Source organism: Squalius cephalus, assembly GCF_949319135.1.
Source record: "Squalius cephalus genome assembly, chromosome: 6".
NCBI lineage: Eukaryota > Metazoa > Chordata > Actinopteri > Cypriniformes > Leuciscidae > Squalius > Squalius cephalus.
In genome coordinates, this window is record NC_137127.1 from 44,661,338 (window position 1) to 44,675,803 (window position 14,466).

The window sequence follows — 14,466 nt, forward strand, 5'->3', positions numbered from 1 at the left end:
TCTCTTACATGACAAAAATATATGGGAATATACTGCAAAATATAATGCGATATATTACATAATACATTTCCACAGATGGAGAACTACTGCTTATATTTTTCAATATACTGCAGTATATATATTGACCATGTAAGGATATATTGATCCATATAAAAATTAGTGGTGGGCCGTTATCGGCGTTAACGTGCTGCGTTAACGCGAGACTCTTATCGCGCGATAAAAAAAATATCGCCGTTAATCTATTCTCAAAGTTGGGTTGGGAACTACTCTATACTACACAAGCTATGATGACGCAATCTACCCGCGGCCGCGAGGTACACCCGGCTGCAACGCATCATATTCATCGTCATCTTAAGTAAACACGGCTGAAAGTGAAAGCTGGTGAAAAAGATCCGTGCAACATCCATTATTTGGACTTGGTTCGGATTTAAGCCGTCCGACGAGCAGCAGCAAACTATAGACAGAGTGTGTGGGGTCACAGTTCGGTAAGTTAACACACGACTAATCCGTTCTACCCCCTCAAATTCAAAACGAAACATGATATCACTGAATACCAGCGCGCGTATTATTCCCAATATATCTTAGTGGTGTAGCACATAATCTCTGTCTGCGCCCGATTTTAAGAATCGTAGTTGTGTTTCTTTTTAACTGAAAAGACATCAGTTAGACTATATTCTAATTTTAAATTTGGGGTTTCATAAGCTCCAAGCCATAATAAACATTAGACCTACTTAAGTCTCTGCAGCTAGTGTACTTACATTTTATTTATCTGCAAAATTATGTTGTATACTTACAGTTTTGCACAATTTATGTTCTCAAAACTACATACACCCTTTAAAAAAAACAAAAAACATTTAGCAGTTGTTTAGCAGGGTCTGTGTAACCTGTTCTGAAATGGTTTTATTATAATATATATCGTTATCGCAAGAGGCTGCAATGTATATCACAATATGGATTTTAGGCCATATCGCCCATCCCTAATTGATAGCCTATAGTAGTTGATAATAACATAGGCCTACCTAATGTTGCCTACGGACGGTAACAGTACAGTAGTAACCTTTTACAGTCTATGAGTAGAACAGCTTTCTCAAGCAGTTTGTGATGCATTTTGGAAACAGGAGATGAGCACCTGGTCTAATGCGCCACCTGGCTTGAGAAACCCGTTCTCAAAGACTTACTTTTATAGTCATTATTTGGGTAGCACACATATTCTGAATGCCTTCGTCAGAATTCAAATGAGCCATTTTAATCTAGATTAATCTAGATTAATTTAAAAATTAATCTAGATTAATCTAGATTAAAAAAAATAATCTATGCCCACCTCTAATAAAAATATTTAGAAATGAAGACAAATGTAAGTGTTAGACTCTATTGTGTACATATATTATATAGTCAAGGTATTTCTCAAATATCATCGCAAATAATTCTCATAAACCTCGTGTTCTGTTCAACACTATTAATTCTGTTTTAAATACATCTCAACAAATGACTTTGGAATTTTCCAAAGAAACATGTGAAAACTTTTTGCAGTTTTTTAATGACAAGATTATGACTGTTAGAGCTAATATTGTTCACCCTTCTGCTGATATGTCTTCTTTCTCTGTATGTTCCTTTGTTTTTAATCAGTTTGAGCCAGTGTCTCTTGCTTGTTTAAAAGACATCATTGACAAAATGAATCCAGACATTATTTCCCCAGATTTCCTAAAAAAAGGTTTTTGAAACCCTTGGCCCTACAATATACTATTGATTGTAAATAGTAGTCTCATTCATGGAGTTGTACCCCTACATTTTAAACACGCAATAGTGGAACCACTGATGAAAAAACCAAACCTGGATTCATCGGTTCTTGCTAATTTTAGGCCCATTTCGAAACTCCCGTTTCTTTCTAAAATATTGGAAAAAGTTGTTTTTAAACAATTACTGTCCTTTCTAGACTTGCATGGTTTGCAAGAAATTTATCAATCTGGTTTTAAATCACTTCACAGCACAGAAACGGCCCTGTTAAAAGTTTAGAATGATTTTATTATTGGCCACTGACACAGGTAACTATGCTGTTCTTATGCTGTTAGATCTTACTGCCGCTTTTGACACCTTACTGTAGATCACAATATACTGATCTCTCGTCTTGAGCATTGTGTTGGTGTAAAGGGTGCCGCATTACAATGGTTTAGATCTTATCTGGGTGAAAGAACTTTCTCGGTACGTCTTGGGGAATTTGTGTCTTCTACTGCATCTCTTGTATGTGGAGTCCCTCAGGGTTCCATTCTTGGACCCATTTTATTTTCTTTATATATATTACCTTTAGGGTCCATATTTAGGAAACATGGCATCTCGTTTCACTGTTATGCAGATGACTCGCAACTCTATCTGCCTTTGAAACGAAACAATGCAAACTCTATAGCACCTTTGTTGAGATGTCTTGAGGATATTAAAGCCTGGATGGCCTCCAATTTCTTAAAGTTCAATGAAGATAAAACTGAAATCATTTTGTTTCGACCTGGTGGTACCATCAATACCCCTGATGTAGATCTTGGCGACTTAAAGTCGTATGTGAAGCCCGTTGTAAAAAACCTAGGTGTATTAATGGACGGTGACTTTAAACTAGATAAACAGATTAATTTGGTAGTTAAATCGTGTTTTTATCAGTTAAGGCAATTATCTAAAGTCAAGTCATTTGTATCTTTTACTGATTTTGAGAAGGTTATCCACGCTTTTATATCATCCCGCCTGCACTATTGTAATAGTCTCTATGTAGGCATTGGTGAGGCATCTCTAACACGTTTGCAGAGGGTACAAAACGTGGCTGAACGTCTATTAACAAGGACACGCAAACAGGACCACATTACACCTATATTAGCTTCCCTTCACTGGTTGCCAGTTCGTTTTAGAATTGATTTTAAGATTTTACTTTTAGTTTTTAAATCATTAAATAACACTGCTCCTAAATACCTCTCAGATCTATTACAGCCATATGTTCCATCCAGAGCACTTAGGTCTGCTGGGCAACTGCTTTTAGTCTCCCCCAATGCAAGATTAAAGAGCAGAGGTGACCGTGCCTTTGCAGTGGCGGCCCCGAAACTCTGGAATAATTTACCTTTGTACATTAGGCAGGCACCTTCACTTGCTGTTTTTAAATTACATTTAAAAACATATTTGTATAGTACAGCATATAACACAGTATGAGCGTTACCTGTTAGGAGTTCTTTTTAAGTGTGTGTTATAATTCATTATTGTATTTATTGCTTTTTTATTGTGTTTTTATTTATTTTATTTTATTCTTTTTTGTTTTACTGTTTACTTTATATTGTATGTACAGCACTTTGGTGAACACCTGCTGTTTTAAAAAGGTGCTCTATAAATAAACTTTGATTTGATTTGATTTGATATTGCACATACATGTTCCCATATAAATGTGAATGTATTGTACACACGTACACGCTTCACAGAATGAGTTCTGACTGTTAAAGGAGAGTAAATGTTAAAATTAGGTGTTATTTCTTGTGTTTTGCTCACTATTAATATAGGGGGAGATCTGTTAAGTTGTATTATTTTGGAATTATTTTGGACAACATGGTAAATCATTTATAAACAATCATTGTAAAAGGACCTAAGACTGAGCCTTGAGGTAAGCTCATTTTGTTTCTCATAAACAATGATTTTGTATGCTCAATTTTAACACACTGATCTCTTAGATTTAAATATGAGGTAAACCACTCAATTGGACGTTTACCAAAATTAAATGCACTTAATTAAGATAAAATAATAGTGTGGTTAACTGTATCAACTGTATTTTTTAGGTCAATGAACGCATGCTCCCATCACATGTCCCTGATCCAAAGAATGCCTAGCTTTTTCCAAGAAATAACTAATTGCTGTTTCTAGGGAATGCTGTGGTCTAAAACCAAATTGATGTTGGTGAAGGAGGTTATTACTCTCTAGATAGTTTATTAATTGTTCAGCTACAACCCTCTCTAAAAACTTTGACATAACCGGCAATAAATTGTAATATATTTACACTATATTATTCTGTATATATTCGAATATACCGTTAAATCATTAATTTTAATGTATTGATCATTCATTTATTAGGAAATATGTTTTCTTTGTGTGAGGGATGAACTCTAAAAGACAGTGAAACCAGTGGTGATTTTATACCAGTTACACAACCCTCTACTGTATTAATATTAGCTCTATTAGACATAACGATCCTCTGTGGGACCCTCAAATCACCGGTGTCAAATCCACTTACTTCAACTGTGAGTTCTGTTCCCTACTGAAATTGGATTGTATTACCAACACACAGCGTCTCAGACTGACGTGACAGAAATTGAGCTGTGATAATGGGCAAAAGTGCAGACCACAGCTAAACTGATTATGAAAAAGGAACAACATGATAAACCACAGTAATGAGAGGGTAAGATGTGCGCCTCATCAGAACACGGCTGACAAATAACATCATCCTATACGATTTCATGATTTTAAAACCAAGGTTCGGATGGTAGCGTTCACACTTATTCAAATGAACCACACTAAGAGAATTGCATGTTAATCAAAGCAAACCTGCAGTGTGAAGTTAACACACCCCTAAAGGCTTTTTACTTCCATTTTACTTCCTAAAATTAAACTATCAATCAACAAAAGGCATGTAGTAGATTGTGAACAACAGGTTTTTCAAGTTTTGATAATGTTGATGATTTAAAGGCCTTAGGAATTCATGCATCATATATGATATAGTAGGCTTTATAGGGTTAAAAGTGGTATGAGTGGTTCATAAATCTCCAACAGTCCTCAGCTCTGAGCTACTGAAGGACATCACAGGGACTGTGAGTAATAGGCAGGGGCGAGCAACCTTCACCAGAGAGAGAGCGAGACCGACTTCAGCTCCAACAAATAACCCAATTGAAAACCACAAAGTCTTGGAAATCCCTCAATGACAGCAAACATAAATCTACCCAGAGAGAAGCACACACACACACACGTTGGATTTTAATATTTTATGGGATGTCCCATAGATTTAATGGTTTTAATACTGTACAAACTGTATATTATCTCCCCTTACACTAACCCTATCCCTAAACTTACTATCAGAAAACTTTCTGCATTTTTACATTTTTAAAAACATCACGTAGTATGATTTATAAGCTGTTTACCTCAAATAATGTCCCCACAAGGGCAAGGATGTTGGACACACACACACACACACACACACACACACACACACACACACACACACACACACACACACACACACACACACACACACACACACACCCACCTCTTCACAACACCTGTTGTATTGCTACAAAAACCTTTAATCCATGTCTGTTAGATTCAGATAATTTATGTACACCAAGTGTAAACCTAAATCATAACTACATAAAATGTATATGCATTTAACATGTACAGTCCTTCTGATCTGGAAAAACGGACCAAAGACATTTTTTGGTACAATAAATTACACAACAACCTGCTACCAACTAGTAGGGATGCAAGTAAATCCATGGTTCGGTGCCATTTCAATACACCAGGGAGAACACATAATCTAATAAATGATTTATTTTATAAGCATAAAAAAGTGACAATACAAAACTACAGAAAAATGTATTTGCACATTGTATAATGGGTACATCATTTAAAATAAGGCAGTATCCTAATAGTTAGCAGTACAATATCTATTTCAATGTGGCTCAAGCATTTTGAGCAGATGCCTAAATCTAGTGCTCTCTACAAATGAGAATGCTTGCACACTGTATCTAGATGGAACAATTTTACTTTAAAAAGTAAACAAAGGAAACAAACTGATGCTTCAAAGAGTAGAGCTTCCAGGTGTGTTCACACTTGTAGTTTGGTTTTCTTGGTTCTTTTGGTCCAAAAAAGAAAATTATACATTTAGTCTTGGTTCGCTTCGTGTTCACACTGTCATTTTTAATATAAAACCTAAAGAACTCTAGCCTAGAAATCTAGACGCACCTAGCGGCAGCAAATTTTATTTTGCAGCCAGTGTCGTCTAGCAACTCTCTGTTGGCTTGCGAGCTGGAAAAACCAAACTCTAGTCAGGCCAATCACATCGTGTATAGAGTCGGTGGGCGGGCTTAACATAATGACGGCAGAGTTGCGACGGTTCCGTGTGAATTCCCTGCGACTTGAGAATAAAGAAGATGGGTCTTTCGAATCACCTTTGCCATGACTCTGGAAGACTTGGAGTTAAGCTTTTCTTTGAGAAAAGAACAAAGAACGGCACTGAAGTCATTCTTAAAAAAGGAAGATGTGTTCGGAGTTTTGCCGACCGGATAGGGCAAAAGTTTAATCTATCCACTAGCTCTGCTGGTGGGAAAACGCTCTGGTTGGTTGTAGCGCTATCCTATTGCGTGCAGAGGGAATTTGAAAGACAACTGTTTATCCCGCCCCTCGGATTGAGCCCTCCCAATGGTGTGTTCCCAGACCCAACATCTTGATGTGGGTCTGGCTTGTCAGGCTAAAAGAACTCATGAAGAGTTAAGAAAATGAGTAAAGGAGTCAGAAGAGTACTAGGATTTCCTCTGCATCTTATGCACGTATACGGCCTGTACTGAACAGTGATGGGCAACATCGCTCCGATGACTAGAGGAACCAAGTATGCTTGAGCATTTTGTCCTTTTTAGGGTAACATCTTGTGACATCACATCCTGTTTTTGGTTCGTTTAGATGTCTTTGGTCTGTGTTGCGTTCATATTTCAGTCAAACCCACTGGAAGCGGACTGAGATCCACGTCCATTTGTTTGGTGCACACCAGGGTTCAGATGTCAGCGTTCACACTTATTCAAATGAACCACACTAACAGAGCAATCACACCAGAGATTGTGTTAATGAAACCAAACCTGCCAAGTGTGAACACACTAGTTTTCCTCTGTTTTCGGATGAGATTAATACGCTGATCTGAAGAACCTACAATCCATCCGAGTTCTTTGAGATCGCTCTCCTCACATGTAGTAGGTTTACCATCATAAATAGATACATTTTGTTTCAAATGTATGCTCCCATAAAGAGAGGATCTCTCTCTGATATCTTAAAATAGTCTTGATAATTAACGACACATTATACTCTTTCCAAACACCAACCCAACACTTGTCAGCATAGGACAATCATGCAATGGAATCTACAGTACAGACCAAATTCAATGCAAACATTTACAAATGAAAGAAGAGCCTGTTTCTACCAACTATTTACTCACTACTTGTAAAGTAAAGCATTCAAAAACAGGTCATTTTAACACAGAACCTTCAAGCTTCTAGATAGGCAGACTTATTTACTAAACCTGCAGAGAACCACTGAAGAATAGAATAGTATCTCTCTCACCTTCTCTCTCTCTCAGGTTAGGATCCCCGTTCTTGTTATGTGAGGAAACTGAGTTTCTCTAGATCAACAGCCATGCTGTAGCGTGCTGGCTTCAGTTGTGAGGAGGAGGCATGGAGAGAGAGTGAGGGGACAGAGTTATGTAAATGGCAGAACCGCTGTGGCTGTGAGTAATCTGAGGCTAATTCTGGACACCATGATGGAGGGATCTGCACTCCTCCCTTCAGCTACAGAGGGAATGAGAGAGCCTGTGGCTGACGTCCTCATCCGGAGTCACACACTTCACCTGGACTGACCCTCCTCAGCTCACCACACACACATCTCTTCATACACAGATCACTGGACGCATACAATATTCATTTATGTTCAAGAGACAGATCATTCTGCTCTCTGTCTGTATATATACGGGACTACAGATGAAAATGAGCATTTATGCAATAGTCTGGCTCATTTACAGTCTGTACAGAAGTGTAGATTGTTCATTAACGTGCAAATATACATCATATTCATTATTCATTATACATCAAAACAAATCAAGGTCATATTTCACCACAAAATAGAAGGAAATTTGATTTGGAGATCTCATGTTCACGCCCCTGTTTTGTTATCTGAAATGTGCTGCAACTTATATTCCAAAGCAACTTACACAATGAAATTTATCGCATGCACAAAGCGCACATATTTGAGTTTGTGCTGAATGAGAGACGTATGTGAGCCCACGTTTATTTCTATAGTGCATTTTATAGTTACACATTTTTGTAAATGTTTTGTTTTATTTTCCAGTATTTTAAAACGTGACAACTTATCTGTGTTTTGTTTATCTGAAAATGCAGTTCTTCTTTAGTTTTTTTACAAGTCTTTTTCTCCGTGTGATGATGCGGTTGATGAATTCATTACACAAATGTTATTTGTGCTTCACGAAGAGAATCACACAGACTGCAAATACATTAGCAACCAAACAAGAAATACATGAGTGTTTTTGCAAGTTGCTCTCTCGCTGATATAATTTTTTAGTTAATTACTTAAAATGTAATTTATCATCATGCAAAAACAGAAAACAGGTTTTTTTTTTTTTATTTTTTTTTTTTATCAGGTGTGCGTTACGACCCGCCGGTTGGTTAAAATGAACATCTCTTATTTTTCTGTGGGTGCTCGGCTCAGATATAAACACCAGCGTCTACGGTAGTGATTGAAATAGAGTAAATCACCTTTTTAAAGTAACTTGACATTAAAGGAGAACTCCGGTCAATTTTAACATTGAGCTCATTTTTTTGTACATTTGGAGTGCTGTCAATACAGAGAACAACGACAAAAATCGGTGTTGCCTACACCGAGTTATTCTATTTTTAAAATTTGCACCCTGTTGACTTCAATGGGGCAAGTTTTAAACCTGCTTTTAGGCTCTTAACATCCTTGATGTGTCATTACAGGTCATGTGAGTGATTCCTTCTGAGTGAACACGAGTGGATCTGACTGCAGTAGATGTGAAAGATATGTATAAAAATGATGTTATTTAAGCCAGCGCAAATACCTGTTTACATCCTGTTTTTCGGTTGGAGTCCAAAGTAGTCGATTGCCGAGTTCACGCGCATAGGTTTAGTTACCTATGATCACGCGCGTGAACTCGGCAATCGACTACTTTGGACTCCAACCGAAAAACAGGATGTAAACAGGTATTTGCGCTGGCTTAAATAACATCATTTTTATACATATCTTTCACATCTACTGCAGTCAGACTCACTCGTGTTCACTCTGAAGGAATCACTCACATTTTCTGTGCACTTGTAATGACACATCAAGGATGTTAAGAGCCTAAAAGCAGGTTTAGTACTTGCCCCATTGAAGTCAACAGGGTGCAAATTTTAAAAATAGAATAACTCGGTGTAGGCAACACCGATTTTTGTCATTGTTCTCTGTATTGACAGCACTCCAAATGTACAATAAAATGAGCTCAATGTTAAAATTGACCGGAGTTCTCCTTTAACTTTAAATAAAGATCATATCGCTTACATCGTTACACCAGTAGGTGGCGACAAGTGACTTTTTATTTGTCACAAAAATGTATTTGTCATCGAATAATTCATTCAAGAGAGGAATTCAAAATCACTGATTCATCCAGTAATGAAACAAGTGAAGTCTTCATGAGTGAGTCATTGAATCATTCATTCTAACCGAAAATATTAAATTATTTTAAAATGTTATTTATGCATTTTTTTTTATTTTTTTTATTTTAATTTTGGGATTCTCCATGAAGAAAATAGCAATGCAAACTGAAGTGAGACTGAAATTCCAAACTCTCTTCTCTTCCACAGTAAATTCCAAGATGTCCGCAGCTTTTTGAAGTCAAGCTCTGAAGATCATTATCTGCTCCTGAAGAGCTCTCTGAACGCTCAGCTCTCACACATCTTATGGTGAGGTGAGGTGAGGACACAGGGCTGTAAAACAGATATGTCTTTATCCAAATCAGCACTTTATCAGCCTGCATTGCAAGGCAAAAATAAAAGAAACACAAAACAGGGTTTGTTCTTTTAGAGCGATAGTTCACCCCCAAAAATGTATTCTGTCATCTTTAACTCGCCATCCTGCTATTCTGTCTCTTCAGAAGACTTGGATTTAACGGCTAGATTAATATGGATCACTTTTACTGCGCATTTTTGTACTTTTTGAAGCATGAAACTTTTAGTTGTATGCACTTAATTTGTGTATTTGAGTATTGGAATTGAACTTCAATGGTTGATGATGACGTAATACGAGAACACAAGGACGCAAGATCGCTTAAAGGCAGGGTAGGTAGGATTTTTCTAAAAAAACAACATTCCAAATTTGTTTAAACTGTCTTTATATACCAATACATAATTAAAATGTAAGTACTCTGAAAAAGAGAGAATAAAAATCGAGTGTCTGTAGACCTCTCACGACTGTTGTAAACATCTAATTATTTCCATTCACTCCACCCCCTCCCTTCTGGGCTCCTTCCAAAGCCACGCCCCCAAAACACATGAACGTGCGATGCCAAACGCTCAGGCTCAGCTGGAAGACACATTTATTTACCTGAGACGAGTGGAGAGGAAGGATCGCAGTGCATGCAGTGACCATGTCAGAATCACATGTAATAAAATACCTAACTTTCTCACTATAAATATAAACAAATAAGATTTATTTTAGTACTCACTATTAAGCTAGCATATCGATACTGGTAAAGTTTAAAATATACTTTGTTTGATTCGGTAACAAGCTATATTTATAGGTAACGAGCTATATTTATAAGGCAAAGCTAAAAACAGGTTGCATTGATACACGTTTTTCCATTACCATCAGTTACACTGTGATGAAGGTGAATTTCGTGTAAGATTCATAACATATACGGTGTTTTGCGAATTTCCATGATGAAAACATTGTTGACTCTAATGAGGACTACACTCCGGAGACAAGTACACTGAAAAAAATTATTCATTGACTAGTTGAATTTACTAAAAAAAATTATGTTAATTGGATCCACATAATTGATTTTAGCTACATTTAAACAAATGCATTACGTTGAACTAAGTTCAGCTTAATGCATTTGTTTAAATGTAGCTAAAATCAAATGTGTGGAACCACTTACGATAATTTTTTTTAGTAAATTCAACTAAGTCAATGAATCATTTTTTTCAGTGTACCGCTTCGTCGGTTCGAGGACAGGTCCGGGGTCGAGGGTGAAGCAGAGGAGGTCGTTCAAGAGTGCGGGCAACCAGGGTCCGAGGAAGTAGTTTTTTGCCTTGTTTGCCTTCGCTGACTGAATATACAGGTGCTTTGAATTTTGAATGCTCTTTCTCTGCCATAATTTTACTCTTCGTAGGATCCGCGCCTCTCTTGCACTCCTCAAATCAAACGGGTGCGCGCGCATATGGGCAGATCTAGCAACAGGGGTGGTAGCCATGGCGAGAGTGAGTGACAGTCGCCCAAACCAATCAATTGTTTCGTCCCGAATGGAAATAATGAGCTGTGTTTATCGCAGATTAAAAGGTCTACAGTCACTCGATTTTTATACTCTCTTTTTCAGAGCACTTACATTTTAATTATGTATTGGTATATAAAGACAGTTTAAACAAATTTGAAAAAAAGTTTTTTATAAAAATCCTACCTACCCTACCTTTAAGAGCACATATTGAGGAACAGCCATTATTTCAACCACATTTCAGTGCTAAAGGGGTAGTATAATGCCCTTTTCACAAGATGTAAAATAAGTCTCTGATGTCCCCAGAGTGTGTGAAGTTTTAGCTCAAAATACCCCACAGATATTTTTATATAGAATGTTAAAATTGTCACTTTTTGAGGGTGAGCAAAAACGCACCGTTTTTGTGTCTGTCCCTTTAAATGCAAATGAGCTGCTGCTCCCGGCACAGGGGGCGGAGCTTCAACAGCTTGTGTCCTCTCACCTCACTGTGCACGTGCACGTGCACTGAAAATTTCAAAAACTTTTAGCCTTTTATGTTCAAACCGAAGTCAGACAAAGATGGAGAGACTCAAGAAGAAGTGACAACATGAAGACAACATTTCTGAATGGTTAGTTGGTGAATTTATGCAGATTTTTCTAATTATCTTCTAGTCATTGATTAGCATATTCTGCCTTGATAATACATCGTGTTCAGGGGAGGGGTTTATGTAAATTCTAGGGTTGGTGATGTCACTAACCCGGGAGGAATGTCGTGTAGTCTCTACCAGCCGTTTGTTGAAGTCCTTAAAAAGCAACTTCTTTAAAAGAAAATATCTCCCTTTGCTTTGAACGTCGTAATGTCGTGCAGATGTTGTTTATGCTCAAACAGCAACATTACACACCAACTAAAGTTAGAAAAGTTAAATCATATTCAACCACCCCTTAAAAGTCACCATGAAATCAAAATTGACAGTCCTTTTTTGATGGAATATTGCAGTGTTATAAATGATTTATTCATGCACATTTTTATTTTTATTTTTATTTTATTTTAATTCATGTGTCTCGTGATTTTTAATCAAAGCAAACCACAACCAATCAGGACAAAATCAAGTCCCACCCATTTTTTTTTTTTTTTTCTTCCAGAAGCCGTTTCACTCAAATATACGTCACTGTACGGAAGAAAAGGCTAATTAATATCATTACTGTCTAGGTAAAACAATCGTGATATTAAAGAGATACAGTATGCTCTTTCTCTTTTACTATGGATCTACACTATATGTACAAAAAGAAGCCAAAAATGAGGAGGTCAGCACTTTTAAAAAAACAATGCGAGACACAAGAGAGCCGTCCTTTGCAGAGAGTTAAATCTTGTATTGACATGAGACAATGCGTTAAATCCACACTTTTACACAGCTCCCATTGTGGTATGTTGTATACGCTTTTCTAAATCCACGAGCGGCCAATGACATGAAACAAAAGAGATGGGCTGTGCCTCTTGCCACTGGTTAAACTGGCATGTGGTGGTGGTCAGACAACAGTCTTGACCACTCAGAACACAGCAACACATCAGGACAGAAGATTTGACCTCCTAGTACAGATCGGTCACAGCACTAACCCAACACTGCGTTGTATCTCATGCTGTTGTTTTAAGCGGTAAAACTCTTCAAAGAGCATCTAATGTGTATACCATAACCATAACTTCTTGATGGCTTTGATGTTGTGCCGTACAACTTGATGCATCACAGTCTTCCCAACTAACAAATATACATTCTAAGAACATTTTGCTAACGTTCACATTAGGTTATGAAAACGTCATTTCTGAACGTTCAAAAAGTGCAGTGTCTTACATGTTTTAAAAATGTTTTTTTGGTTATGCGAACGTTAAAGGAACATTCCATTTTAGAATTTTGCAAACATTATGGGTATGTTCTTTGAACATTCTGAAACATTCCAACTAAAATATTTCAGAAAAAAACAAACAAACAAAAAAAACACTTCATGACCGAAGAATAAATAACGTTTTAGTGCTAACGCTTTGAGAACATTTTTAAAGACCTGATCACTCACGAACATTCTGTTAATGTTACTGGAAGAACGTTTGTTCACAACATTCTAATAATGTTCGCTGTGAGCTGAGTTATCACTGTGAAAGGGCCTTTAGAGCTACTATAAGTTTCAAAGACTTCAGTTTAAGTCCTACTTTATTCCTCAGGCATGTTCTTCAAAAAAAAAATAATAAAAAAAAATCTCACGTTTTTTTTGAAGTACTTCTAATGCATCTTTATATTCAGCCGCAGAGAGATACATGAAAGCACACAGTGTCACGCAGCACTTCTCTACAGGAGTTCATGTGGAAAAACTTCAGTGAGAAAACTTTGTTCGGAAACTCTTTTAGAAGTGATTTACAGAGAGGATTTGAACTTGTTAAGCACAGATGCACAAAACACACCATCAGCGCAACAGATGCAACTGTACTGATTTAAACACATCTCTGCTGACAGATTCATTACAAGACCTAATCTGTGTTCGGCCTTCACTTACCTTCTGTTCCTGGACAACTACGGATTGTTATCTCTTATCCCACAACTACAGGTCAGATGTCTGGCCTTGGATATATTTCTTATTCGCAGGTCAAATACTGAAATCAAGAGAAAGCGGAACGGCTGAAGCCCCAGACAGCCCGGTTTGAGCACGGCAGTGTGTTTGTTCCCTGGCATTGTGATCGGAGCTGTTTGTCCAATAAAAAAGGCAAACAATGACATTCCGTAGCTTGCAACTGTATTCAGGGCTCAACTTCACAAAAGTACAGCGGGGCTCTGAGATATCTCACCTCAAACAAAACAGCTGTCGCACTGAGCTTTGCAGAGATATGTAGATCAAGATTACTATATCTACCACACACACAGAGACACACACACTCGTTCGAGAACAGAAGGATGTCTGGTACTGATGTGGTCTTGATTCTTACCTACACTTGTCTGCTCCACCGTCAGCCCTGTGAGAAAACCAACAGTGTTAGTCAGTTTAAGATGCTTGTAAAGGCTGGAATACACAACACAACATGTGACCAGTTTTTGTCCCAAATTGCAGTCCACTAGTTACTGAAAGTCAGAGTCAGTCTGCATACTTTGGGCAGTCGAAGTTGAAAGATTTCCCAGAAAATCGCATGATGCATGAAGTTCAAAAGACTCACAGACCTGCAGTTTTTTAGTTTTTTT

At 37.4% G+C, this 14,466-nt stretch overlaps 1 protein-coding gene across 7 annotated transcripts in view; it reads right to left on the reverse strand.

Annotated features, from left to right (window-relative positions):
- gramd1bb (GRAM domain containing 1Bb) overlaps positions 1 to 14,466 on the reverse strand; it is a 150,350-nt gene that overhangs the window by 73,919 nt on the left and 61,965 nt on the right. For all 7 annotated transcript variants that reach the window (XM_079874363.1, XM_079874367.1, XM_079874361.1 and 4 more), the window contains exon 4: positions 14,217 to 14,243. In XM_079874363.1, the coding sequence (XP_079730489.1) occupies positions 14,217 to 14,243 (27 nt within the window). The remainder of the gene's footprint in view (positions 1 to 14,216; positions 14,244 to 14,466) is intronic.